The 27,825-nt window shown below is 49.5% G+C and overlaps 1 protein-coding gene and 1 long non-coding RNA gene across 3 annotated transcripts; one reads left to right on the forward strand and one right to left on the reverse strand.

Moving 5' to 3' along the window:
* Positions 1–26,031, reverse strand: BTBD2 (BTB domain containing 2). Of its 2 annotated transcripts, XM_067312618.1 has the most exons (9): positions 25,415–26,031; positions 18,409–18,528; positions 14,778–14,934; positions 10,707–10,812; positions 9,692–9,889; positions 6,638–6,830; positions 4,832–4,919; positions 3,613–3,759; positions 1–3,032 (listed from the first exon to the last, which is right to left on the reverse strand). In XM_067312618.1, exons 1-9 carry the CDS (start codon positions 26,005–26,007, stop codon positions 2,871–2,873), a joined length of 1,764 nt encoding a protein of 587 aa, XP_067168719.1. In that variant the 5' UTR covers positions 26,008–26,031; the 3' UTR covers positions 1–2,870. The 2 variants fall into 2 exon arrangements, with proteins under 2 accessions (XP_067168719.1, XP_067168720.1); XM_067312619.1 differs by lacking the exon at positions 1–3,032 and having other exon boundaries at positions 3,648–3,759; positions 6,682–6,830.
* Positions 25,965–27,770, forward strand: LOC136994505 (uncharacterized). The gene is made up of 2 exons (XR_010886578.1): positions 25,965–26,037; positions 27,316–27,770. It is a non-coding gene; the product is annotated as an uncharacterized lncRNA (long non-coding RNA).
* Positions 27,771–27,825: the final 55 nt, after the last annotated feature.

Here is a 27,825-nt window from a genome sequence, read left to right on the forward strand (position 1 = left end):
TAAAGACAACCCCAATGTCTTTATTGATTTCCTATTTACAAATCACAAAGCTGGCCAAAAGCAGAGTGTGAACACTGAACGAGAGCATTGGATACATTCATCAGTATAGCACGGGAGTCGAGACAGTCCCAGCTCTGCTTGGAAGGTGACGTGATACAACAGAATATCTCATACTTTTGGAAACAGGCATGTCCAACAATGAATTACATTCATCTATCTACAAAAGCCAGAATTGCATCAAACTGCATAAAGCCGTAAGAACAGAAGTTGCTTAGACGTAGCTCAGAGGCTGAACTCCTCTCGCTCCCTGCTCCCCCGACAGGACAAGCTACGACACCTACCTTGTGGCTTGAAAGCAGGAAAGGTGGAGTGGGGAAAAGAATCTGCATAACAAAATAGTAGTAAAAACCAGATGCTTGGAGGGAAGAGCCAGCAAGGACGGGCCTGCCTCAGCTGATCTAGCTTACCCAAGGCCTACTTCAAGTCCTGCTATTTCCATAGCCAAGTGTGCAGCTTTGCTTCTTTCATATTCCAATTACTTCCACTATTGCCGCCTGCGTACAGAAATGCCGAGAGGTGGTACGTCCGCAGCAGACAACCTATGCCCCGGCAACACCGCAGACCCCGGTGCGGTTCTCTGGCACTACAAGCAAGGTCCTGCAACCTTGGACAAGCGGAGGCGAAGAGGCGGCAGCGCGGGAGCAGGCTCAGCAGGGGCGGCTATGTACATCCCAAGAGAAGGCAGTTTCCCTTGCGGAGGAAGGAGCATCTCCGTTCTGCTAATCCATTTCACAACACTGTTTGCATTGCACAGAGTCAGGTTCAATAACTAAGTCATGGACCCATCTTTTTTTTTTTTTCTTTTTCTTTTTTTTTTTTTTAAAGTACTGGCCATATTAAAAACATCCTACCTTGAAGCAGGCTTACAATATACACATCTTACAATGTCTTCCTAGAGAACGTAACACACTATCGACATCTCTAATAGCTACTGATTACTAGGTGCAAGGTGTTCCTGACAGTATTACTGCTGCGTGGTTGATGAGGAGATACCTGGTCAGCCACAGACCAAGGACAGAGCCCAATCCAGAGGGAGGAAGAGCAGGAGATACCATTTCCCCAATCAGTTAGTAGGCACTAAGCCATCTGCATCAGTAAAGGACAACCAGGCTTCAGCTTCTAGCATCTAAGTAAGGTGGCAAGTGCTACCCAGCAAGTTAAGATGACACCTTAGCATGCCCAGAAGGTTTTCAGAAGGGAACCTCAGCTTTGAGGCAGCCCCATACCACACCAGTGAGTCCCATGCAGACTTCTGAAGGCTCTGGCCACTATGCCAGAAGGTCCTTTATTTCATTAGAGCTTCCTCTGCAGAGGAGGGGGAAGGAAACAGTCTTGTGGTCTTCACCAGTGGACAAGTGACAGAAGGAAAAGCCACCCACCTCCTCCCTGGCAGGACAGTATTATCTACCCAGCTAAAATCGTACCTGCTTGTGGGGAAAAGCAACCAGTTCTGAACAGGTAAGAAGGAGGCGAAGCCAGGTGACATTTTTAAGTACAGTATCTTCCTCCTGAGCCTGTCCAAGCAAGCAGACTGTGCAAATGTACACAGGCAAACAGGAAAAAAAAAACTTTTACGTTTTCCTAAACTGTTTCATAAATCCTCGTCCATCTGCTGCATTATTAGGTGACGGGCAGCTGCACACCGAGCCTCTTCCTATTTTGCATCAGGGCAGCAGCACTCTGAAGCAGCCTAGGGGTGGGTTAGCAATGCACAGAAACAAAACGAAGACCAAAAAAAAAAAAAAGAAGAAGAAGAAGAGAGAGAAAATGCATTGAAACGTGCATGAAAACAGCAGCAATACACAGGAACACAGGGGCCGGGCGAGGCAAGTTCCCTTGCTTGCGTCAACCGACAACCCCCTGCCACTATCTCAGAACAAAGGAGTTGATCAGCACAGTAACAACTAGTGTGGATTCCCTGCTGCTAAACGCTGCACGGGGGCGGGTTTCTCGCGTATCACCCATCATTTCAGATGCGATACGAAGTTCTAAAGAAGCACCACCAGGATGGAGCACGGCAGCCTGCACGCTGGCGAGGAGAGCGCCCTGCCAGGCCAGAGCCGCTGCCCCTTCCCAGCTCTGCGCCGGGCCATCGGCCATCCGTAGGGGAGGTCAGTTAGCTGTCATCAAAGGATTGTCACAAATTAGTGAGAATAGCATGAAAACACTGTAGTCTCTTTAGAGGCGCTCTAGTTCTGAGGTCTCCCTCAGGATTATGTAGTGCTGAAACAGCAGAGCCTCAGTGAAAAGGCCACTTTCTTTAACTTTTTGAAGGCGGCTGCACACGCTTTGGCTGGCGGGAGGGAACGTGCCAGGCACGGCCTGGCCGAGCCCTGCCATCGCAGCGGTGCTGCTGGACTGACGTGGCCAACCGTCTCGCCTCGACTGCTGAGCTAGAGCAGAGAGGATGGGCAACAGAGCCCTCGACTGTGTCTTTTTGCAGGATTATCTCCTCACAGCAAATATAACCACAACCAGAGCCGTTTGTTTCCATGCTTCTGACTGGTGGAAAAGCATCTACATTCATTACAGTCCAAAAAAAAAAATGCATGTTGTTAGATAGGGTTAATCGGTAAGGTGAGAAATGAGTAGCCACAGACAATCTACAAATGATACTGGTAAACCAGTTAATCTGGTATGTGATAGCAGCAGAATCACTAGCACAAGGCAAAACATGAGCTTTGAAATGGTTTTACTGAGACCTTTGGCTAGTGTGGCTCCAATTGGTGTGGTCAAACTCAGCCAGAAATTTAGTTTGGAAGGTCACGGGGAAGAGAACAGAAAAGTCCAGAGCCAACTCCGCAGCTGCACTATGTATAGAAGATGATCTCTGGGATTTGTCCATCCTCCACAGAAGTGCCGTTGTTATTCCCAGCCGCGTAACAGAACGTAAAGCAGGTTTTGGCTCCTGTTGTTGGTGATTCATGGATCACTTTGCGCAGTCCTTTGGTTCCATAGTGGGAATCTGGACCCTGCGTTGATTACAGGAAACGGGAGAACGGATCACGACAAGGATCACAGCCCAGCTGAACCCCAGGGCCCAAGTACGTTCTGGAAGGTCTGGCCTCACAGCCTGACTTGAACCAAAGGGCTTTGGCAAGCTCAACGCCTCCCCTTTTCTGTCCAGTTCTTGCACTTGAGGTATTTTGAGCAAAGTTCTCATCTCTATCAGACTTTACCACTATATTTAACCACATCTCAAGAGCTACATATCAACTTTTTTAAGCCAGTGCTGGCAGGCTCTGGACTACACACCCACAAAACTGGCAGCTTAACTGTATAAACAGGGAAAAAAAAAAATCAATTCATCACTAATGCAGCCTGTTAACTACTGTATGCTTGTAGATAAGTTAAAAACTAACTCTGAATGCTGATGGTGAACATTCACATTGCACCACCATGGCTGAAGGACTCCAGAGCGAACCCTTGAGATTATACTACTGGCCTTGAAAACTGCAGAGCAAGAACCATGTTGCCCTGAAGGGACCAAAGAAACCTGCTCTCATCTGCCTCTATAAACCTCTCTTTATCCACACCACCTCCGTACGATACCTTTAGAGTAGCACATGCCGTATAGTTGACGTTGGGTAAAATCTCAACGGGCTCTTTGAACATGACCCGGAAAGTGTTTGATGATCCGTCACAGCTGAACCCTGTGTCGTTCTGCCCCAGGACCGTGTTACTGTCCGTGTGGATGATCTGTAAGAAAAATGTTAACTTTTAATCTGTAAAGTTAAGCTGAATGCTGCCTCACATATATTGGACCTGGCACCAGTGCAGGTGTATCCCCCCAGTTTCAGAGCCCGACTGTGACTGCACTATTCCCCCACTGCTTAGGCCTGGCTTCAGCGCTATGATCACACTGCACAACCACAGGCCCAGGCCCCAGGTAACCCGAGACATTTTGTCTTTATGCTGAAGGTGGACAGAAGACTGCAGGTGGATGTTCTCACTTAGATCTTCACTTGCCTTTCACCTCTAAGAGTTCAGAGGCATCAGAAAGAGGCCCTCACGATTAAGGAAGAAATACTGACGGACTGTGCTCGTCTCCTCAGCAGTGCCGTGTCAAGGGAATCTTCCTGGAGAAGCTTCTTCAAGTGATCCAGACTCAGGTTACACATGTGCATCCAGAGAACAACATGCAGGGGATTTTCATAAGCCACCCATTAAGTGATCCAGTCTTTGAAATATATCTCAATGGACTCCGTACAACTTTGCCAACGAACAGGCTCCGTAAGTCCTACTCATCATCTCCAACAAGGACACTGACTACGTGAGGCTGCACGTATGCACTATCCAGGCTCAGCACATATATAGCAACTGTTTTCTTCTCTTCCCTTCTCTCGACACTTCCACTTGTTGAATCTTGATGACTGCATTTGTACAGATTGTAGCAGAAGACAGTCCAAATAATTGCAACATCCAACCGTTGCTTAAGTACCTGCAGGGCAGAATCGGCCTGGCCTGCTCTGCATGGGAAAGCAGGCACAGCGTCTTCTCAAACTAAATCACAGCTCTCCGAGATGCATTTCCAAAGGCGGCGAACAGGGAGATACTGCACTGACACGCCAGGAAAGCTTGCATAAAATTATGACTGTAATAATCCCTCTCATCCCCAGTGCCCCATCTGGTCCACACTACATCTGCCAACCACCCGATCTACAAAACAAATACAGTTCCTTCTAAGTTAAGATGTTGTTGAATATTCACTAAAACAGGTAAAACGGTCCCTGCAGCAGCAAATATGTTTAATGTAGTAAAGACAAAATACCTGTATATTTACTTGGTAATCCGTTGGCCCATGTATGGATCCGTATAATCCAAACCCAACTACAAATATCCTTTTGTTTACTGAGAACCTGCAGGAAGAGATCAGGAAAGTCAGACCAAATTGCCGCTTCTGTACTGTTTTAGCACAAGGAAGATGCACAAATATCTTCATTCACTTTAATTTCATATCTATGATTTAATCAAACACATACTGCAGTTTTAAGCATAAGGCTTGCTAGTAACTGAAATCCTTTACAGAAGTCATAATTTGCACGTTTACACCTTTGACTGTCCTAATGGGCCGTCAATCATTTTGTTTGCTAGTTTAAAATGCAAAGCCACATAATCCCATCATCAAATTTCAGAATCTGGGCTCGGAAAGTGCCCCAAGGTTGTGGTACAATGTTAACATCCAAAAACACCAGCCAGGCAAAGGCCGGGCAGCCTGCGGACTAGTGTCCACCCTCAGGTTGGCAGCAATCCTTCCAGCCAGGTAACAGCAGAGACCACTTACAAGTGTCACCATTAGGTATTTCACTGCTGAGCACTGGAAGAGAATTTATGTGATTTTAGGTATTTGTTGGATATTGCTGCAGCGTAGCAGCTAGGTGCACTCCAGATTTTCCCAAGAAGAAAATAAGATTTCAAAAGCTCCTGAATGCAAGAATCCCTGCTGCCTAAGGCAGCAAGGGAAAGGATATTCACCCCAGCTGCCCCCCTACAGCTCTCTCTTCTTGGGTAGCAGAAAGTCTTGGTGCCTGCCAAACTGCCAACATCATTTCTTCACCTGTCCACCAACTCTTTCAGGCCTGCACATTTCAAAAACAAATATCTGCAGCCGGCTAAAAGCCAATGTTCCGAGAGCAGCATAAAATATTCAGTGTTGAAACTAAACACAAGCTTTGCTAAAGATAAACCCTGATGCTGTCAGCAGCCGAACTTCAAAATCAAATACAAGCTCCAAAAAGTCTCCAAATGTTACATCTTGGAGCAATGAATGTTTGGAGCTAGCAGCTTTCCCAATTACAATCTTCAGTAAGGGAATGAAAGGCCCAGAAGATCTGACTGCCAGCTCTTTTGGTATGCAAGAGCAGCCCTGATGAGAGGACTTAGGATTTTTAAAGTACTTTATCAACGTGGGTCCTCTTTCCACCCAAGACAAAGAAGACTTCCAAGTACTTCTTGTCTTGCTCTATCCACTCGGCCACGCAACATTTGCAAACCACCACCGTTTGCCACGCCAACCTCCGCTCCTCTGTCCCCATTACCAGGCTTTGCTGTTTCTCCGCAAGCTTAGGTCTAAAGGAACTAGATGCTGGCAGAAAAGCAGGAGCAGCAATCATTTTATCCGAAGCCCTCCCCCAACACTGCCAAGATTGAAGGGCTTCAACGAGCCACATTGACGCTTTTAACCATGCAAACTGATGGAGCAAGGGTTAGCCAACACACCCAGGCGCGGCAGAAAGCCGCGAGCCGCCTGGCGACTCCAACCGTCAAGCGGCTGCGGGAAGCCGCTGGGAAAGGAGAGGGACTATCCGCCGAGAGGGCCGCGCATCCGGGCCAGGCTCACTGCAAACCTTTGCCAACAGCGGAGCAAAGAGGCAGCCGGCGCCGCAGACGCGCTCGCGGGTGAACGCATCCGGGGACGCTTTCTCTCGGCAAAGCGCTTCCCCCTTCGGGGTTCGCCCTAGGGGTTGTACAGCACAAGTCGGGGTCGAGCACGTAAGCTGGCGGGTTTAGGACTAGGGGAGGCTCAAAGCTCGGCACACACGAATCTATCGGCAGCAGAATTAGCGGTGAAGCTGACCTTATCCTGTCACTAGTCCCACTGTACCCCCAGCGGCTCTCCACCTGCTGGAAACGGCTGATGCTGCACTCCTTCCCTCGCAGGCAGCAGCGCGGTCGGTCGATGAACTCCACCCGCGGCTTGGGGTTCACGGTGAAGTGCAGGAACAGGCTCACCACCTCGCGGTCCGTGAGGATTCCCGACTGCGCGGGCCCTGCGGAGCGACAGGGAAACAGCGGCGCCGTCAGCATCGGGGTATGCGCGGGGGCCAGCCAGGCTTGCGGGCCAAAAGCGACGTCGCAAACGGGACCTTGCCGGGGCGGTGGGAACGGAAGGCCGGATGGAAAGGGGTTTCATCTGCCCAGCAGCTGTTGACTCCGGAGCCTCCGTGCAGAGCACGGATGTGAAACAGTGATGGAGCGCACGGCTCCGCAGGGCCAAAATGCAGTCGACTCCAAGGACTAGTTCAAAACATAAAACATGCCACTAATCCTTCCGCCATTCCCTCAGGATATGATAATACCATTAAGAGAAAGGGATTTTCATACACCTGGTATTTTACAATATCGCCGTTGAGACCTCATGAAAACCCACGAGGGGCGGCGGGAAGGAACGGCACCTGGAATATTTTTCAGCTGAGGGAGAGGTGGTTCAGATCATGCCCTGCTTTGACTCCCTTCCTGGGGCATTCGATCCCTGCTTTGAGTTTTTTTAAGTAGTTTCTTTGCCTGTTATTGTAGAACCTAAGAAAAAAAGGCTCGCGACTCCAGCGAGAGTTGGAACAAGTTCTCGTCTTTGCTGCAGTAACCAGGTATTTCTTCTGAAGCACTGCTAAGCTCAAGCTTTGGAAACTACTCTGGCCACTTTCAAAAGCGGAACCGGGTAAAAATTAGTATCTCAATTCCTTTAGCAAATAGTTAAAAGCTTCTCTGCGCCTCCATTTGCGAGAGGCTTTTAATGCAAAGAGCGCTACTGTACGTTAGAGAAACAGCAGCACTGTTGCACACTCTAATGCAGGAAGCAAATTCTTGGCTACTTTTTGGCCCAATACAATTTACAGTTGGTTAAATTTGGCGATATTTAAAAACCGTGCCCCTTTGCATACTCTTGAAAGGCAGACATAACACGGTCCAAGACTGTAACAGGCACAGATGAAAGAATGTAAGGAAGCAGGCTGTTAACAGATGAACGAGCTCAGGGATACTTAGCTCAACAAAAATTAACTGACACCGATCGTGTCTGAACGTATCCTGTGCTGCTGCAATTCAGTTCTCAAATGTTTCAGATTACTTGCTCTGAGGGGAAGGGAGTGACCCATTTGCCAGTTAAAACGTCTTCATGCAAAAGCTCCACGTCCAATACTGCATTATTCAATACACTGGTGAAACCAGAGTCTGCAAAATCCTTTTCTCTGTTTTGGTAGAGGGGGGTGAGGAGAAGAAATTTCCTTCTCCCACCTCTGCTGTGGTTCGCAAAGGAGTCAGCGTCTGCCCAAAAACGTTAAAGGACAAAGCGGAAGCAATATCAAGGTATCCCCTTGCTTACCCAACAGCTGACCAGTGCAACCATCCTGGTTTGGCGTTTTGGAGTTTCTTTTTGTTGGAGCGGAAGGAGAAAGTTTAAGAATTTCTCTCCAGGCAAAAAGACTGATCAAAGATCCGAGTCAAGCGAGCGGTTGTTACAGACAGCATGGGGAGGGGGCACAACCGTGCTCCCAACCCGAAAGCTTCAACCTAACCATGCCAAAATTAACACGTCCCTTCGAGCGTGAGGTTGTTTTATGAGAGATCTGAAGGGCGGGTTGAAAGAAACGGGAGCTACGCAGAAACGCAAAGCTCGGCGTGCCTGCGCTGCTTCCTGCCTTGACGCTATCCAGAAGGACGCCCTCTTTAATTAAGCTAGATGTTAAGCCTATAATCTGCTGCAAAGCTGTCGTTCGGCGTGATACGCCACGAAGGGACGAAATACGCGCTGATGTTTTCACCTGGGCCAACCCAGAGGGAAGTCACCCCGCGGGATGAACGGCTCCCCGTCTCCCTGACCAAGCCGTTTCTCGAGACTGTCATGTCCCACGGCCCGACACTGCTGTGACGGGCAAAATAAAAATGGGGGCCAAGTTATAAGCTTTTTTTTTTTTTTTTACTTCTTACTAATACCCCCTTCATTTTAGAAAGCTGCACATTAGCTGTTAGTGAGCTGACACCATCTCTGTTTTCAGAAGCGATTTGTAAAGGGAACGGCGTCACTGACCCTTTTTGCTTGTTTGTACAAATAACTGCGGCCTAAAACAAGCTTCAGTTTTCAAAACGGCTCCACGGTTTCTTTTAACATGAAAAATATTTGCTGGTTGCCAGTTTTCAATCCCTGGAGAATCACCAGAATATGAAGTCAAAAATAACAGGCAATGAAAACAAAACAAAATCTTTAGTCAAACTGTTGAACAATTTAGACATCTTTTTAGATCACGATCTTAATGCAAATGTGGAAAAAATGCTTTGAGACACAGACTAAACACCACCAACCCTTCAGCTCAAAGGACGGAAAGTTCCTCCTGTTCGGAGGCTCTGCTCTGAACAGCATCAGCAAGAGGACACCACCGCCACCACCACCACCACCGGATTACAGGCAACAGCAAATGGGGTGGGGAAAAAAACACCCTCATTTCTCTTTGGGCACAGGTTACAATCAATGCAAGTTAGCTGCAACTCCATTAGCTTTGCATGGTTTAAACATTTGCAGTGGTCAGGAAGGGAAGCAGGTGTAGCCCCGCTCAGATCTCCGCTCTTAGCTGAACGAGAAAGCAACCATCTAAAAATATTACGAGCACAAGTAGGATGCTATTTGCTCCTATCTGATGGAGAACCATAGTCTCTAAAACAAGAGCAAGCAATCATGGATAAAAACAGCATTTACACAGTAGATTTGGAAGGTCAGTGGGAATGGGGAAGGGGGGGGGAGGAGATCTCAAGTTTAAATTACTACAGGATACACAGAGAAAACCCACTTTCATGTACTTGATCCTCTGTTCAGAGGAAGCAAAGACCAGGGCTCGCAGAAATGCCTTTGTTCAGTTACCTGCTGCAAACTCCTCAATAGTCATCAATGGGAAGCGGATAAGAGAAAGTGCTTTGCCCAGTACTTTCCGCTTGTTCTCTGGAATCACCTGAAGTTGCTGCCGTTGACATTCAGCCTCCGACCAGCGAACCACTGCATTAAACAAACGAACCTCCCGGATCCCCAAGGTATCCCTCTCCAGCACTGCAACCAGGGTGTCTGCAAGGCAGGATGGACAGTGACAACTTTAGGCACTAACCCAAACGACCTGAATTCACCTAGCCAAAAGTACCTTATGTACAGCCAAGGCAAGCAAAGGAAAAGCAATTCAAAAACCAGCATGCTCCCAAACGTGCTGCCTGCAACCTGCCAGGCCATAAGGAAGATGTACCTGCATATCCCATAAGCAAGTAAATGACCGGAGCAGCAAACAGTGCCCGTTTGTTTGGTATGTTAATGGAAGTGAATTCAGGAGAATTCATTCAGTAGAATGAATTGCAACTTAGTTGATGTCAAATTTGGATGAAGCAAGCAGCATGAAAGCCAGAAGGTTACCCATGTCTTACTTCCATAGTCCATCTCATTAGGAGAAGGTTAACGGCTGAATTTTAATGTTTAGTAACTGTGCCCAGCAAGTTTGGCAACTGCACACGATAATTAAAATACCCAGTTCTTGCTTCCAAAAACGCAACACCTTTTTAACTCAAAACCTGACAAAGACGCAGGGAACGACGCCAACTCTACAAAAGAAGGCAAGTTACACCCACCCAAAACCTGCCAACATCAACAGGAGAAACGGGCTTTGTATCATGCCCAGAAAAATCAAGCTGTACCAAAGTAAGCAGATTCCAGAATATTTCTGCAAACGAGCATGCTCTTTTGCCTCGTCTCTAGCTACTTAATGCCAGGGACTGTTCGTTCAGCAGATTGCTCCAGAACAGCAAAGCCACAAAAGAAAAGCGCCAAGTATTAACCTGTAAGAACTTAAGAGTCTAGCTTGTTATGAAAGCCTGTAGAAAGGAGGAAAAAAGCTTACCCAGATCAATGTCTGTAAACCCCTCCGCATTGATGGCATCTGACGTGTTCTTGTCTATGTTCTCTAGGCAAAGGCTGGCCAGCTGAGGCTCATCAAAAAGTCTTGCCTAGTAATGAAGCAGCAATCGTTAACACCAAAGGTATTTTGAAGTGGAGTTTATACCACATCAGGATCCCCCCTTCTCCTCCCCGAGCCATCTTCATTAACTTTGTCTGGCTGCATCATGAATTCGCTTGGCTGCAGCAGGCTTTCACAAGCAGTTAAGCATGACAAGGCAAACACTAGAAAAATCACGATCTGGCATCAGTTCCGTTCTAGCCGTACACGTCTTCAGGCATGTCTTCGTTTTAACGTCACATCAGTTAACATGACTATAGTGCTAGAAAGCGCTGTATCGATCAGGTCAGCTGAACACAGGTAGTTTTTACTAAGGCATTTTTAGATTCAGAAGAAAGCTTAGCCCAACGACTCCAGGCCCGCTCGCTCTGAGGATCCGCAGAGGTGGCCTATTCTGCAAGAACACGGTCACACAGATCTCATGCATTAGTTAAGCTCTGGAACAGGCATTCTGCCCACATCCCAGTGAGGCAGGCAAAACCCTGCAAGGTACGAAGCTTGCTTAGTGCATTTGCATGTTTTGCACAGGAACATCTACTCTGATCCAATTACCTTAAAGAAATTCCACCAAAAATAGGGTACTAGTCCAGTCAAACGCAAAACCTGCGCACGGCTTGGAGAGTCGCTCAGAATTTCTCTGCCCAGCAGAAGTGCAAAGTCATAACAATTTCACTACTATCGCAGATCCCCCAGGACCGCCAGGATATGTTACCATCCCTATGCCTTGCATAAGCAGAAAAGAGGTTTTTTAGAGCCCCTAGGACACATGGGAACACTGAGAAGCCACTCGCACAATTTCCTATTTCCGATGCTTTGTCTTTGCTGTTTAGGAAGTGACAGTCTTAACACCACACCTAACATGACAACGCCACAATACTCTGGGATTTGAGCTCACTACCATAGGCAATGTCTAAAAACTGTGTTTTGGGCTGGGAATCCAGTCACTCATGGAGGCCAGCACTCTTGGACCTCTTCTGCTTCACACTTGCCCACAGTCTGCAGAGTGTAGTAGGGCCCACCTTGAACACTGAGACCTCACGTGCAAAGAGCTGAAGCAATATTCAGTTTTTGCATGGACTGGGGAAGTTTCAGCAGTAAAATCACCTGCTCTCAGCGCTGGAGGCCTGCCAACGCCCTGCACTCTTGGCATCTAAGAGCTGTGACTGATTTAGACTTTATTACTGTACTAGTTCTCTTTTGACACATGAAGGACTCATGTTACGCTCGCAGGGTTCTCCCCAGAGTGGCTTTAGGCAAGCTATTATTCCTTTGTTGATCAAAGTGACATTTGCATGTACATCTGGCACAAAAGAGCATCACGGTTCACTATGTGGCACAAACAATCAGGAAAACCGTTTGCCACTTTTGTTTCTGCCAGAGATCTGCTCAAAATATTGTCGTCACATTTGCTAGACCAGCAGGATTCAGCAGGGATACATGCAGAGGGAGCTTGGGATCTTAGGCCATATGACCAGCTGTCCACAGTCTTGAGCCTGTTGGGAAACGTTTCATACAAGATGCATCCCAGATCTTGAGTCTGTAATTGATGCCGCAAACTGCTGGATTTGCTCAGTAAGAGCAAAACCAGAGTCTGATCTTCAAACTGACGGACCAAAACTGTCAGTATCTTGAGAACAGATTCATGAGGCGAGGTGCCTTGTGCAGCCAGTCATCGAGATCCAGACACGTTTCTCGAACAATCCCAGCCTCAAGCATTTTAAAGACTTGGTATACTGTGATAGCGAACAGTAAAAAAAAACTAGATACAAATCACTAGTGATAATTGATCATAACAGATAAGCCACAAACTAATTCTGTGAAGCAAAAAGAACCAGGAAAGCCTGTCTCCGTTTCGCATTTCAGCTGTCCAGTGCACTGACAATTAGACAGTATGTCAGGTAGCATCTTGTTTTTGATATCGGAAAAACTAGGACACCTCCTTTTGCCAAACAAGGACCTCTGTGACTTGTAAAGAAGTCACCATGAACCTACACCTTACCAGGTCAAAGCTGTGAAGTCAGGTTGCAGAGATGCACCATGTCACAAAATCCCTGCATGAGGAATACCACCAAAAAGTTTATTCCTCTAGTTCTCATGAGGTGATGACTAACAGAAGATGCCTCTTTGAAAATCAGCATCTGTGGGAAAGATCTCACTTCAGCTCTTGGATAATAGCTCCTGATCTTTCAGATTTCAGGCCGCTGAACCCAAAGAACAAGAGAGCTGCAGCCAAAGAGTTACAATTGCCCTACCATGAATCAGACGGGAGTGCAGATTTGGCTACCATCACTCAAGCAAGAATCTTTGAGTCCTGAGTCTTCTGAATCTTTCCCAGGGAAGGGGAATGTGATTCCCCCCATGTTGCAGAATCTGACTCACCCATTCATGGCATGTGGAAAAGAGCCAAGTTAAAAAAGGATGTATGAAGCAAGACATGGTATTTTACATTAAGCATTGGACATCTACTGCAGCAAGAACTGAATCCCAGCGGAGAAGAGTATGTCTACAAGGGCAATCTAAAGTGGAACCACTTTAAGTACTTGATACAAATATTTAAACCCAAATAAAATCCCAGTTTAATCACAGCAAAGAAGCAAAGAGCTCAGCAGCAACTGCTTTAGGCCAAAACTGCCTCAAGCTCTGCAAGAAAACTGCTGGTGTAGACACTGCCACGGATGCAGTAACTACAGTCACAGCCTGAAAGACACACAAACTTGTGACAAGGAGGAAGAAAGCCAGCAGCCAGCTACCACTGGTCAACACAGCCAAACCCCTACAGCCAGACCATCCTAAAGTACTGGTTCCCAAGTCAGGGTGGCTATGAAGACTCCTCTGCAAGGTTTGTTTAACATCAGGAATCATGGTAGCTTTCCTGAGCTTGCTGATATGAAATTTTCCTTCAAAGATAGTCAAAAATATGCCCATCCTTTAAAGGAAGGGAACTTGCACAGGCAACTCCTATTTGTTTCTTGTTCTACACCACTGAGAACAGGGTGCCCGGGGCAACAGCTAGAGACACTGTAACACACAGGCAATTGCATGGCTACAGCTTGGAAGTCACTGATATGTCATCAGCTGTTACCAGAGAGGGCCTACGCAAGACTGGATCTCCAGGCAAGAAAAGATGGGGCTAAGAACGGAGCAGGATGGTACTGTTAACTTTAATCAACTTGTGGGCAGAGTCAGATCTTCTCCAAAATATGCGGAAGCTGCAAAGAAACACCGGCTTCCAGGTTGGTGCTTACAGGAGTCAAATAAAATGGAGGAATTCAACCCTCATAGACGAGATCAGGAAGAAGGGCACAAGGACACCCAGCCAACCTCCCACAGACTCAAGAAACACAACTCCGCTAAGACTCCAGGTTCGTATGCCTTCCGTACAGCGGGAAGGTGAGCTGGAACAGGCTCAGGAAGAGATCTTTGTTAAGTGTACCAAGTAGCAATCATTTCCTCTCCTCAGAAAAACAGGCCAACCAAAGTAGACACCAAAAAAGTTGCATTTTTTCCTCTCTCATTTTGGGGAAACTCTACTGTAAAAAGCCCTTCAAAGAAGGTCTGACCAGCTAGCTGCAGTAAACTTTGCACAAAGAAAGCTTATTCCACCAACCCTGGATCTGAACAAGCGACAAATCCTCTCATTTCATTTTTCTTTTTGGCAAATGAATTTTTCCATCCTGCTAATAGCTTCCCCAGCTCACACTCTGCAAGGAATCACCTGCCACTCCAAAACGAAAAGCAGTTCTGAAACGGCAGCAACATTTGCCGTATGTTGTTGTTCTTTATCAGAACCTGCTCATCAGCACGAGACTCTTGAGAGGAAGAATTCAAAATATACTACACACAGAACCGCTGCATTTCAGATGATCACTTCCTTCATAACATTCAGAATACTTCTGTTTTCCTATTCTGATGGACCTTGCTCAAGGGACTTGATGCAAACAGTCGCAAACTCACCTGTGTTAACAGCATGAACGCGTTGTCTGCTCGGAGGTTTTTTTTAAGAAACTCCACACAATGAGCTTCAAGGGCTGGAACTGCATATTTTTTAGCTGTGTAAAGTGTTGTCATAACAGTCTCCGGTCCAATCTGAACTTCGTCTGAATAAAGAAATCTGAAAGCATGCAAACAAACATTGGTCTTGTGTAGCTAGTAAGATAATGAGAGGAGTCAGGATATAACAAAAAAACAAAAACAAAACAAAATCAAGAAAACCCCTTGTAATTCATAAAAGCCACATCTGTGCTACTGGCCATCATCCTGGCCCTATTTCTTATATTTGAGAGCAGGAACAGTCTTCAAATCCTTTCCACTGACTCTGGTTTATCACGGAGATACTGTTTTTATTTGTCACAGGATAACTCTTAACGAATGAAGGAGACAGTTTATAGATTACTTTATCAGATATTTTGGCTGTCTGGCATCCCTCATCCAATGAGCTGTTTAGCCTGCCACTTCTGCTAGACTAGAACAGCATCTGGCCAAGTTTAGCTTTTAAGTTAAAATTTTAGGCTGTTCAGTTAGACTAAACAAGGACAAAAATTCAATCTGGTCTGACTACTTAGAAGAGAAGCTCCATTTTAAACACTAATTCAAAAGTGATCAGAAGCACTGAGACATATACATGCACTGCAGATGGTGAGAGATGCTTTATCCATAGCCCGCTTTCCCTTATCTCTCCATTCTATATACCGAAGTCTCTGTTAAAACACAAACTGTTCCATTTCATTAAACAGATGCTAAAGTACAGCATGCAATACAATATAAAGAAATAGTTAATTGCAATGAAAAACAAGGACTGCCATGCTGCTAGCAAAGCATCAGACTTCACTGTTAGGCCAAAACAAGGAAGTACATTCATACCACATGGAAAAACAAAGGTCTTCATAAGAAGCCTGACTGACCCTCCTCATACCCAAGCATGCTGATCAGGGACAACAGGAACTGACAGACTGAATTCCGTAAAAGCAGTTACGCATTTGGTATTAGTCCTAATCCCATGCAGAGTTTTTTGTTTACTGTTTTTCCTTTAACCAGTCAAGCGTTTGCCAATCAGGATCTGGACGTTACTGAACAGGCACTGAGCACAGAGACGTAATACTAAGTCTGTTAATAGGGCTTGGCATTCCTCTTCGACAGGAGATTTCGAAAACTCCAGCGATTCCTTCTCCTGCATTTCTCCAAAGGCCTCAGGGGGCACAATAACACTTTGTGTTGCAGCTGTCCCCGGAGGCTTCATGCAGCAACAGGGCTCTTTCTACAAGAGCACAAGGCAGCATTCCTCTCCGCGGGGACTCACTGCAGAGCGGCAAGAGAGCTCCTGGTCCTCTCCTTACACAGAGGGTCAGGATGTAATTCAGGGAAGCGTAAACAGAGGGATTCAGAGGAAGGGGAGCGCTCTCACTGCTGTTGAAAGCAGGCTTTTGTGTTGCTCTAGAGCATCTGTTAGTAACAGCACCAAGCCACTGGCTCGTGAATGTATTTTGCCCACATCCCTTCATCAGTCCTATTTGCGCTAAGTAACCCTTTTTATTGCAAGATTAAAAGAACACAGTTGCTTTAAAAACAACCAGTTCTATTTACTGCGACGACTATGGTAGTAGTTATTGCTACTGCAGTCCAGATAGCGTACGCTAACAGGGATAACACAGGGATGCTCAAACCGTGAAAAAAGCGTACTATTAGTTTTAAAAGCAGAGTTAGATTGTAGCCCCAGACAACCAAAAAGTTCCTTGGGTTACCAGGAGAAAAAAAAAAAAAAAAGAAAGAAAAAGAAAAATGAAAGATCCCTATGCAGTTACAGCAGACCTAAAGGCCACTAGCCCACAACACAATTAGAAACTAGTTTCCAGAAGGGACCTTCTGCTGAACGTTCACGACTGGCGGTTTCTTGAGTCTCCCCTCATCCTACAGCATTAGGTCATGGTCTGGACCAAATCCAGAGACATATGCAAGTATCAGCTTCCATTTCAGATCAGCATTTGGAGCAACTGTTTTTACTCTATGAATGCTCATACCAAGTAAACTTCCTACGGGAACACAGCACCCAAACTTCCCTGGGCACGTTTAAGTTTTGAGCATTTTAAAAGCATCAGTTCCATTTTGATTTCAGCATCTAAAATACCACTGGACCACGTGCAGAACTACCTTAGAGAAACTGCAAGCCTTGGAGTCACCATAATCCACACACAATTTATTCTATAGAAAATATAAACATTTCTGTTGAAAACGACTGAACCTAATCACTGAATCTTTTCAGATGATGGTTCTCTTCCAAGATCATATTGTTCTTTTTATACGGCTGCTGAAATTGGGGAAACAACCCGATTTTGCCCCTAATTCACTTGCTATTTTAACATGATTAAGTCTTAAAGATAGATGCTAACTCCAGACTCCAGCGAGATCCGACTGGCTGATAAAGTCATATGCCAGTTAGGGGGATTCCCCACGTGCTGGTGTCCGATTTAAAAAGAGCCAAAGGGTAAGGGGTAAGGGGCTCCCTGTTATTTCTGGCCTCTCATTCTAGGAAAGATCAATTTTAAAATACCTTTTAAGATAGCACCGTCATGGCCGAAGCACTTTTTGAAGGTAAAGCAAAAAGTGTGCCAAAGCTATATATAGTCACCGTTCCCAATACGAAGCAAGTGGGGAACGTGTCAAGAGCAAGAGATTGGAAACCCCTGGAAGTAGGTTACAGAAATCCTATTGAAACAAGACAATGACTCTTCAGCGCACATTCAGGATTGCTGCTGGATGTTATACGGCACCAGCCGAGCTTAAAGAAATCGCTCAATAGGATGTTACAGCCCCTTCCTCCTCCTCCCCCCTAGCATGCAGCCTTGCAGCACATCGACTACTGCCCGCTAGTCACCACTGTGCACACTCTTATTCCAAGCTAAATTCAAAAATGGCTCCATGAAAGAGGAATAAAACATGCACAAGGGTAGGTACCATGCCGAACAGCTGACACCCATTTCACACCCTTGCTTACCTGTGATAACTTGCTCACATGCCCATAATCTAAACGAGCTCCAAGTACTTGTAATTTATAGAGCGTTAAGAGGATTACTTTTCCCCCACTTCTTTTAAAGAGCATTAGGATCAAATCAAACCACTTCACGAAAGAGTATTTATGGGACTCTGTCTAAACAGTTAAGTACCAATTTAACTACAACAGCTAGCATGCCAGCTTATTCCAAATGCTAATCAGAACACCTCCCTCATGCTGCATTTGCATGATATAACTGTATAACATATAAGCATATAACATATTTACAAAATAAAACTATACAGCTTAGTTTTGTCCATACTGGAAAGTATCAGCAGGAGGGCACGTTCATTTAACTATTGCTAAACCAAGATACGGAGCGAGATATTTTTGTGCAATAGATGTACAAGACATTTACCCAGGAAAAGAGGAATTTAACGCTAGCATCTAAATGAGCTTGAACAGATCAACAAAGAGGCATTTTGTTTAGAAACTTAATGATCTCCGCTTCACAAAATGGTTCACTGCTTTCACTAAAAATATCCCTGTCTACACTAAATCTGTTCATTCCTGTTCTGCTGTACGTGAAAAGACACTTACTTTAGCAAAGCTAGGAAGGCAGCGGGCTCCACATCAGGCAGCTCAATCTCCGTCGAAGTCGTGGCCATTCCACCATTAAACATCGCATCGAAGACCGCACTTCCCACAGCCAACACAAACCTAATGTTGGAAAAAAAGAAGGAAAAAAAGAAAAAAGGAAAAAAATATATGTTAACCCATATTCACTTGAAAAAAAGAAAAAGAAATCCCAGTCTAGTTCCTGTTACCAAGGCCACCCCCAGGAAAAGCATATCATCCATAGGGCTAAAGGAAAAATGTTTTGCAACAGAAGGGAGTGTCGGGCTTTCCTTTTATTTGCTGTGAATTTCCAAAGCTGCCAACAACTTCATTCTGAAGCCCTGTCTCCTTATACAACATAATTATGGTTCCCCGAAGACAGATTTTGTGCATCATGGAACAGATCATCTGCAGCCGCTTTACAAAGTCTTCATATGAGCCTAAGGCCCTTTACCAGGTTGAGAAACGAAGATACAAAGCAGTTAAAGAATTCAAGCTCTGCCAACGCACAGAGCCCAAGTCTTGGCCCAAACCCTTACAGTCAAACACAGAAGATACCTACAGAAAACTCATCGCATTTCCCATCCTCCTCCCCCTCTCCTAAACAGCGCACACCTCCGGGAGAAAGCCGCGATTACCGCAGGGCAAGGGCTCAAAACGCGCAGGCTGCTTTAACGCCGGCAGCATCGCCCTGGAGTCGGGGGCACGAGCATCTCCTAAACCCCCCCAGGTGTGGGAGCCGCACCAGCCTGGGCTGGGCACACGCCACCCTTTCGACAGGCACCGCCAGCTCCTTTCTCCTCCTTCATGCAAAACCTGCTCCTCACTTCGCCGAGGAGGCAGGTGAAACGTCACTCGAAGCAAACTAGCACCTGCGGGGGCACGCAGAGCCTCCGCGCGCTGCCACGAGCTCGCACGGCAATTAACAGAGAAAGACACGTTATCAGCCCCGAAGAAACAGGAAGCGAGAATTCCCTCAAAGCAGGTTCGAGGCCGAAAATAATCTCTCGGCGTTCCCATGTAAACAAGATGATTTATTTCCCTCGCTGATAAACACTAACTCCTATTTTCGGAGGAGACGCAGATCTGCGCTGCCCGCGTATCAAGCTGCTGTAGCTGCCTTACGCCTTGGAAAAGCCGTTTGGAGAATCCTCACGGCTGGAAAATTCAGCGAGGTGTTTTCCCCATGGAAGCATTTCTGTTCCCGGTGGCCACGATCAAACAGCTCCTGGAAATTACATACAGCAAAGGCCGCTGCGGCCACGTTTCTGCCGCCTTTGCTCAACCAGCGAGCGCGGGAAAACGGGGGGGACGAGACCGCAGAAGCGATCACCGCAACCGCTTCTCTGACCGGCTACGAAAAGGGAAGAGCTGGAAAACGCTGGGGCCGGCACCGCAGCGGTTTGAAGCACGCTCGGATGGAGAGAAGCATCAAGAACTGCGGGCTGAAAACCATACGTGACAAGCAGCACAGGAGAAAACACTCGCGTACGCTGACTCTATGAAAAAGTCTACTGCTATGGGAAAGCTTCAGTTAGATTTCACTGCAGTAGGATTGAATTCAAAGGGAATATCTACCTATAGAAACTTTTCTTTTCCATTAAAATACATATTTTCCCACTTTTCCCTCTGCTCCCATACAGAGGGGGCCTTCTACAGACACAATAGAGCAAAGCGCCACAGATGCGCCAGGCCCGTCTGCCACGACGGACTATTTGGCTGACAAACTGGTTTTCACTGTTTCTAATCGGTTAAGAGAGCTAGGAACATACCGCGGTGGTTTAAAAAAAGAAAAGGATGTACACGCATATTTCTATCAAGCAATTCTGGGGAGAAATTTCAAGAACAAATAAAAGAAAGCTTCGTTCACAATACTAGAATTGCCAGATGAAACAAAAATCCTTCTTCACACAAAAGCGGGGATGCTGGCAAAACAGTCGCAAGCACTATTTGCTACTAAAATTAACATAAATTAATTGCACTCTAACTCATAGCCAGCACAGAATACACCCTCAATTAGGAAAGGACCTTCAGAAGCGATTTGAAAAGGATACTCATTTAAAAATTAACTCTCAAATTTTTGCTTCCATGTCGCTCAGGAACAAATCAGTCTGATTTCCCCCCCCCCCCCAATTGCTGAACCCTAAAGGGATCCCAGTAGGTCCTAGAAATGCACACGGGACTGCAAAAGTTGGAGTCTTACTGTCAGTATGTCGGGGGGGTGGTAACATTAAGGGGACACAAATAACCTAAGGAAAACCCTGTCTGCATGATGTCTACTTACTCTTGCTATAACGAACACTTAGGACTCCTCTGAAGACACCCCTGAAAAACCAGCAATACACACCGTAAGGTGCAGATAATCAACTTCACCTTTTTCTCTATATAGTCTGTTGGCCTCCCCCAAGCATGCCAGTCTCTGGACAGCAAAACGAGAAGAGGGCTTTCATTTCAGAAGAGAAAAACAAGACTATTAGGCCAAACTGGCAGAGTAAGAGAGCTTCGACTTTTTTCCTTTTTGCACGTTTTCCCGAAACAAGCTTTGAAGCCGATGCGCCTTTAAACCAGAGCTCCACAAAACCCCCGGAGAGCCCGCAACAGGGACAAGCGGCGACCAGCGTGCAGCAAGCCTCTCTCCTCCCGACCCCGAGAAACGCTGCCCAGCGCAAGCCCCTACTTCTCCGGGAGGGGACGCAGACAGCCTGCGCCCACCGCAGCGACCCACCTTCAGAGGAAGAATTCAAGCACCAAGGGTTACTTTCAAACAACAGCGGGGCAGCCAAAACAAAGCAAACTCCTGAAACGAGCAGAAGCTGAGTTAAAGGGTTAAGGAAGGGCGAGCCGATTCTCTTCGCTCCCTCCACACGTGTAAGAGTAAAAGTCAACTCTGACTCTCAGCACCAGAAGAGTCACAGGACCCCGGATGAGGTTAATAATTTGATTTGTCCAAGGATCCAAGGTTGACTCTGCAGGCGCTCATTAAGCTGCTGGAAGCCTACAAGAAAGTTTGTCTTTTATTACGTTATTTATAGCTTCTTTCCCACCAGTTTCACGTTGCTTCCCCGCTCACCTTGGCGTCCCCACCTGTCACCTAGTTTAGTTTGTATACCCAACAGGGCTGCTCCGTTTCTAGGCACTACATTAACACCAGCAATAAAATAAACCGCTCGAGAACCCCGACTGTCCCGTCGCTGCGTACCACCTCCCTGCTCCCTCCACTTCGCTGCAGAAAAAAAATCTTAAAACATCCGTGTTTCCGACGAGCTGACACAGGAGCAGAGCAACACGTGACGTGCGGGAGCTCGGTGAAACCGCAGGTGACGAGAAGCTAACGAACGAGGCTCTTTCACTTGCCGCCTCCTCCCAGCGCAAGGTCTAGAGAGACCGGGGGAAACTAGGAGAAGGCAGGTCCCAAAAGCCCAAGGAGGAGGAGTTGCTCGCACACGATACAGCTCCCGGCATCGAGCGGGTGGACAGCCCACCACGCAACACCGTAGGCGCTGCAAGTTTACACACATCCAGGAAAAGACAGGACCAGCTCAGAAAAGAGGCGGCTGGAAACAGCTGCCAAAAACCTTCTCAGACGGTCCCCGAGCTGCAAATCTCAGGGGCTGGAATATATTCAGGGGTGCATCGGCACATGCTTGCCCTGTTTCTTTACTTCCATTTTGGGCCATGTTTTTTGTCCGATTAATAAATTTAATTGTCTCATCTATGCAGCTCCGGGTAGATGAGGTTGAGATGACGCTAATCTCACTGGCTGCATCAAGCACAACATCAATCTGGAAAGAGAGAGGAAAAAAAAAAAAAAAGGGAACAACTTCCGTCTTACTGTCGGGCCTAATCAATACGTCGAGCGTGGCTACATTAATATCACGCAGCTTCTTGACAGCCTGCTCGATCTGGCGTTTGTTAGCCTTGACATCAAAAACACAGGGCCGTTCTTCTTCATGGCTGATTCAGCAGCCAGAGGGAATGAGCCGACGGCATAAAGATCAAGCTCGTTCTGGGGTGCGTGAGCTGTTTTTGCAGGCTTTGGAGCCTCCTGAAGGTGGGCAATGTCAGATCTTCTTAGGGCTGTGGATGTCTTCCAGACGCTTGGCAATACGAACCTTTTGTCCAACCCAGCACAGCCACTTTCGCTATTTCTCTCCAAATACTGCCTTCACAGGCAAAATGAAAGTTTGCTCTTGGTTGCTACGTGACACATCTGATGTCTGTTTCTACGTCTATGGCTTCATATGAACCGATGAACTTGCCAAACTCTCTTAAACGCACCTTAATATATAGCCGACCACATCATTCTCTCAGAAACCGCTCCCTGGTGTCACCACCATGCCTGGATAACATCACCTGTGATCTACCATCAGCCAACCTGCGTGTCACTTAACGCCCTGAAACTACAGACGCGCCAACCCTGCCCTGCTCTTCCTTGGAGGCACCCAAGGAGAGAGGAGCCGCGCTGTCACATCCGGCTCTTGCAGGACTGCAACTTTCACATTATTTGCGCTAACCAGGTTACTGCCAAACTTGACGATTTCTAACGCGCCACACAACCATATCAAATACTACCAGTGCTGGGCTCATCGATAAGATCTTGAGGACCACTTCTCAAGGTGCTACCAGCTGCTGTTCAAGACCCCTGTTTAGGATAATCTCCTACTGTCGCCACTCTTTATACCTGGCCTGGCCTGAAAATTAATGCAATAAGCTCAGACTACAGAAATATTTACCTGTTAATTGGGCACGATTTCAGACACCTAGTAGCAAAGCACGAACATCAGCCCTTGCAAACAGGCTGAAGCAACACGACGCCTCTCAAATTAAATTCAGGGTTGCTTTGCGCCTCGATTCCAGTGCAAAATATCTGCTGCTGTCAGGCTGCTGTGGGAGAACTGAGCACAGAAGGGGTCTGGGTGGTTTTATTTTGAGCCCTCTGCTTCCAAAATAACCACAGTACTTCATGAATCATCAGGATATCCCAAATGCAATATTACAAAGGCAAGTTTTACTAAAATCTACATAATCCATAACCAGGATGTCACAGCGTGACACACACTATTCTATCTTCAACATCCAGAGTACCAGATGGATTTTTGGAGCAATTAAGCAGCATTTCACTTCGGGGCTGTTTTCTTTTTTTAAGCTTCATTTATTTTCCACTTATTTCTGGGCTGAACATTGCCCCTCCCCACTAGCAAGCCTAGTTCTCAGGACAGGAGCGAGCTTACTCAAATACTAATTACACTTCAAATCATAGAAGAACTAACCTGGCATCCTTAACACCAAAACAGACCGAAACCACTAGGTCACAATTCAAAGGAGCTGCCCCAAGAAGCAGTCAAACGCCAGTTAGCCAAATCAGTTTTGTCTTATCCGGGGGGGGTGGGAAGCAGCTTCCAACTCTTCAGCAAGGAACCAGTTCAGAACTGCAAATTCCTAAATGGCAGCTTGGCCTTAACCATTAACCCAGAGCAGTCAGCTCACGTTCAGATGTCATTCTCAGCACAACGCTTTTAGAAGCGTGGGGTTTGTGTTAGAGTGGTGGTGCGATTCCCCCCCCACACACACACACAAAAATACAGGCTTTCAGCAAAGACTCACTAGTGATTATTTTTAAAACCCAGTTTCTGCCATCCCACCACAAAATTTGCTTTCTCCAGTCATTACTCTTTCCCTTCCGCCCCAATGCACACACCAATCCCCATTTCTTTTGATGAGGACCCAGCGATCTTGGAGAATATTCTTCCTCTCCGCCGCCACCCGTAAAAAACACGGATTGCTTCTGCAGGAAACCTACGGATTTGTTTTTTCCTGCTGCGCTTCTGCTGGCCGCTCAACCGGCGCACCTACCCTTCAGGGGAAACACTCCACAACTGGAAGTCAGGCCCTGTCATAAGATTTGGTCAGCATAACAAGAAACATTAAGCCAAAACTGAGGGTTTGGAGGGATTTGATGCGACAACAGCCGATCAACCCAAAAAGCAGAGTCACCCCTAAGCACGTCCACGCCGCCAGGACCACGTGAAAGACTGAGCCACGGCTCTGGATCCCTGTGTGCCGCAGGCCTGGCGATCCCTGCTCCATCCACCCCTGCCAGAGCGATCTCCGAGGCATCGGAGGCCGGGGTTTGGCGGAGAGGAGACGGGCCTGGCTATCACGTTACCGCTGGGGCGCGCATCCTCCGCTTAGCAGCTCCCGACAACGGATAAAACACAGAGCGAAGTTACCTGATCCCTATTTTTGCATTCAGGAGGGGAGAGAGGACCAGAAGCCTGCCGAAGCCCAGCGGTGGCTGGTGGAGCCACAGCAATCCTCCATCCCTGTCCCGCAGCGGTGCCTGGGGTCCCCCCCACCCCACCGGCTCCGGCCCCCCTCTCTTGCAAGCCGCGCTCCCCCCCCAGCACCCAGCCGGGCCCACGGGGCAGGGAGGGCACCCGCCACCCCACGGCTGGCCGGGCCTCGCTATTCCCCCCCCCCCTCCAGGCTCAGACACTGGGGTCCCCAGGCCTGGGGCACCCCAACAGCCTGTACCCCCCCACCTCCTCCTCCTCCTCTTCCTCCCCACCCCCCCAGCCAGACTCAGACACCTGGGTCCCCAGGCCTGGGGCACCCCAACAATCTTCACCCCCCCACCTCCCCCCCACCCCAGCCAGGCTCGGACATTTAGGTCCCCAGGCCTGTACTCCCCTCCCCAAAAGCTTCTAACCCCCCCCCAGCCAGGCTTGGATGCCTGGGTCCCCAAGCCTGGGGCACCCCAACAGCCTGTACCCCCCACTCCTCTGCCCCCCCCCAAGCCCGGACGCCTGGGTCCCCCCCACATCCTTCCCCCCCCCATGCTCGGACGCCTGGGCCCCCAGGCCTGCGGCCCGCCACAGCCCGCGCGCTCCCCGCAGCGCCCCCGCAGCGCCGGGGGAGGCCTCCCCCTCCCCCCCCCGCCCCGCCCCCCCCCCCGGCCCGGACGCCTGGGCCCCGGCGCGGTGCCCACCTGTGGGCCGGGATGCGCTGCGACCCGCGGCCCTTGCCCACCAGGAAGTGCACGTCGCTGAGCACCTCGTTGTTGAAGAGGAAGGCGAAGCGCTCCTGCACCGTGGGCTTCGTCGCCTGCCAGTTATAGACCGGCTCCCGCTGCAGCGCCCCGCCGGGGCCGCCCGCCCCCCCGGCCCCCCCGGCCGCCGCCGCCGCCGCCGCCGGGCCCCCCGCGCCGCCGCCGCCGCCCGCCGCCGGGTTGGCGGCCCCGCACTGGTTGTAGGTGAGGCCGGGCGGCGAGGAGGGGGCGCCGTTGGTGCAGGCGGCGGCGGCGGCGGCGGCGCCGTTGCCCGGCGGCGGCGGCGGCGGCTGCGGCCCGGAGGAGGAGAGGCCCCCGGGGCCCCCGCCGCTCCCACCGGCCGCCATCTTGTGCGGCGGAGGCGCAGGAGCGGGCGGCGCGGGGCGGCGCTGCAGCAGCAGCAGCACCAGGAGCGGCGGCGGGCGGGACACGGCGGCGGCGGCGGCGGGCAGCAGGAGGGGGGCGATGGCGGCGGGGCGGGCGGCGCCGCGGCTGCTGCTGCTGATGCAGAGAGCCGGGCAGCAGCGGCGCATGGGGCACGGCGCGGCGCCGCCGCCGGCCGGGTCGGGGCAGGGAGCGGCGGGGAGGGGCGGCGGCGGCGGCGGCAGCGGCGGCGGCGGCGGGCGGGGGAGCGCGGCGGGCGGGGCCGCGCCGCCCCGCGCCGGGGGCCGGTCCGGGGGTGAGGGGGGCAGCGCCGCGGGGGGCGGATCTGGGGCTGAGGGGGCAGATCTGGGGGGTGAGGGGGGCAATCCCCAGAGGGGCAGTTGTGAGGGATGGGGGGCAAATCTGGGGGGTGAGGGGGGAGCCCCGTGAGGGGCATTTCTGGGGCTGAGGGGGCGGATATGGGGGGTCAGGGGGCAGCACTGTGAGGGGCATTTCTGGGGCTGAGGGGGCAGATCTGGGGGGTGAGGGGGGCAATCCCCAGAGAGGCAGTTGTGAGGGATGGGGGGCAGATCTGGGGCTGAGGGGGCAGTTCTGAGGGACGAGGGGGGCAATACCCACGGGGCGGATTGTGATCTGGGGGGCGTGGGGCAGATCTGGGGGGTGAGAGGGGCAGCACCCTAAGGGGCATTTCTGGGGCTGAAGGGGGCAATCCCGAGAGGGGCAATTGTGAGGGATGGGGGGCAGATCTGGGGCTGAGGGGGCAGATCTGGGGCATGGGGGGGGCAGTCCCCAGAGGGGCAGTTGTGGGGGATGGGGGCCAGATCTGGCTGAGGGGGCAGTTCTGGGATCTGGGTGGCATGGGGCACATCTGGGGGGTGAGAGGGGCAGCCCCCTGGGGGGCAGTTCGGGGGGGCACAGGGGAAGCCCCGTGACGGCAGTTGTGGGGGGCGAGAGGCACAGGGGGTGCAGGAGCAGCCCCGTGAGGGGCAGATCTGGGGGGGGGGGTGCAAGAGGCAGTCCTTGAGGGGGGCAGTTCTGGGGGACACAGCGCTGAAGGGGGCCACCCGTGGGGGGCAGTGCTGAGAGGGCTGGGGGTGCAGGGGGCAATTCTGGGGAGTGAGGGCTGAGGGGGGTGGTTTGGGGGGGTACGAGGGATGGGGGATGCAGGGGCAATCCTGTGAGGGGGGTAATATGGGGGGGTGTGGGGGCAATCCAGTGAGAGGGGCAGTTCTGGGGGTTATGAGGGGTGAATGGGGAGTGAGGAATTGGGGGGGACAATCTCGGGGGGGTGAGGGGGGCTGGGGAGGAGGCAGGGGGTGCAGGGGTATGTGGGGGGGGGAAGAGGGGCATGCCTGGGTCCGGGGGGGGCAGTTTGGGGGGCTGGGGACAGCAGAGGGTTGGGCACAAGGGGGGCTCCCGTGTCACCACGCTCTTCCAAACCGCCTTTTCCTATAAAGCAGAGACCCTGGCATCCCAAGGACACCGTGATTTGTGCCCCGTAATTCCTCAGAATTAACCCGGAGGGACTGGCCGCTTCTGCTGACGCACAGGGCCTGCTTCCCCGCGAGCACAGCATCACCGCCTGCTAACGAAGAGCGTTGGGCAGGAAAGGCTGCTCCGCGCAGGCCTGATCCCTCACCTGACTGTGTGCTGCTGCCACCTCACTGTGGCCATGGAGATCCTGCGAGATGTCGGTGCGCTCCCTTCCTCTGCCCTGCAAGATAAGGCAGCAGAACTGCGTGCCGGCCCCCAGAAAACAACAGATATTTATCTCCTCGCCAGCCAGTGCGAGGTGTAAAATGGCACGGAGGACGAGAGGAATCCAAAAGGCAGAAAATTAATTAAGAGGCTCTGCTGTTGCCTTGCTGTGATCTCAATAACTGAACCATTAAAGCAAAGGCGATTTATCCTTCGTGGGGTAATTACATTCCCCCTTTTCTCTGTTATCCGCTCCCTGATCTATGTTC

The sequence above is a fragment of the Apteryx mantelli genome, chromosome 30 (genome assembly GCF_036417845.1).
Source record: "Apteryx mantelli isolate bAptMan1 chromosome 30, bAptMan1.hap1, whole genome shotgun sequence".
NCBI classification, from domain to species: Eukaryota; Metazoa; Chordata; class Aves; order Apterygiformes; family Apterygidae; genus Apteryx; species Apteryx mantelli.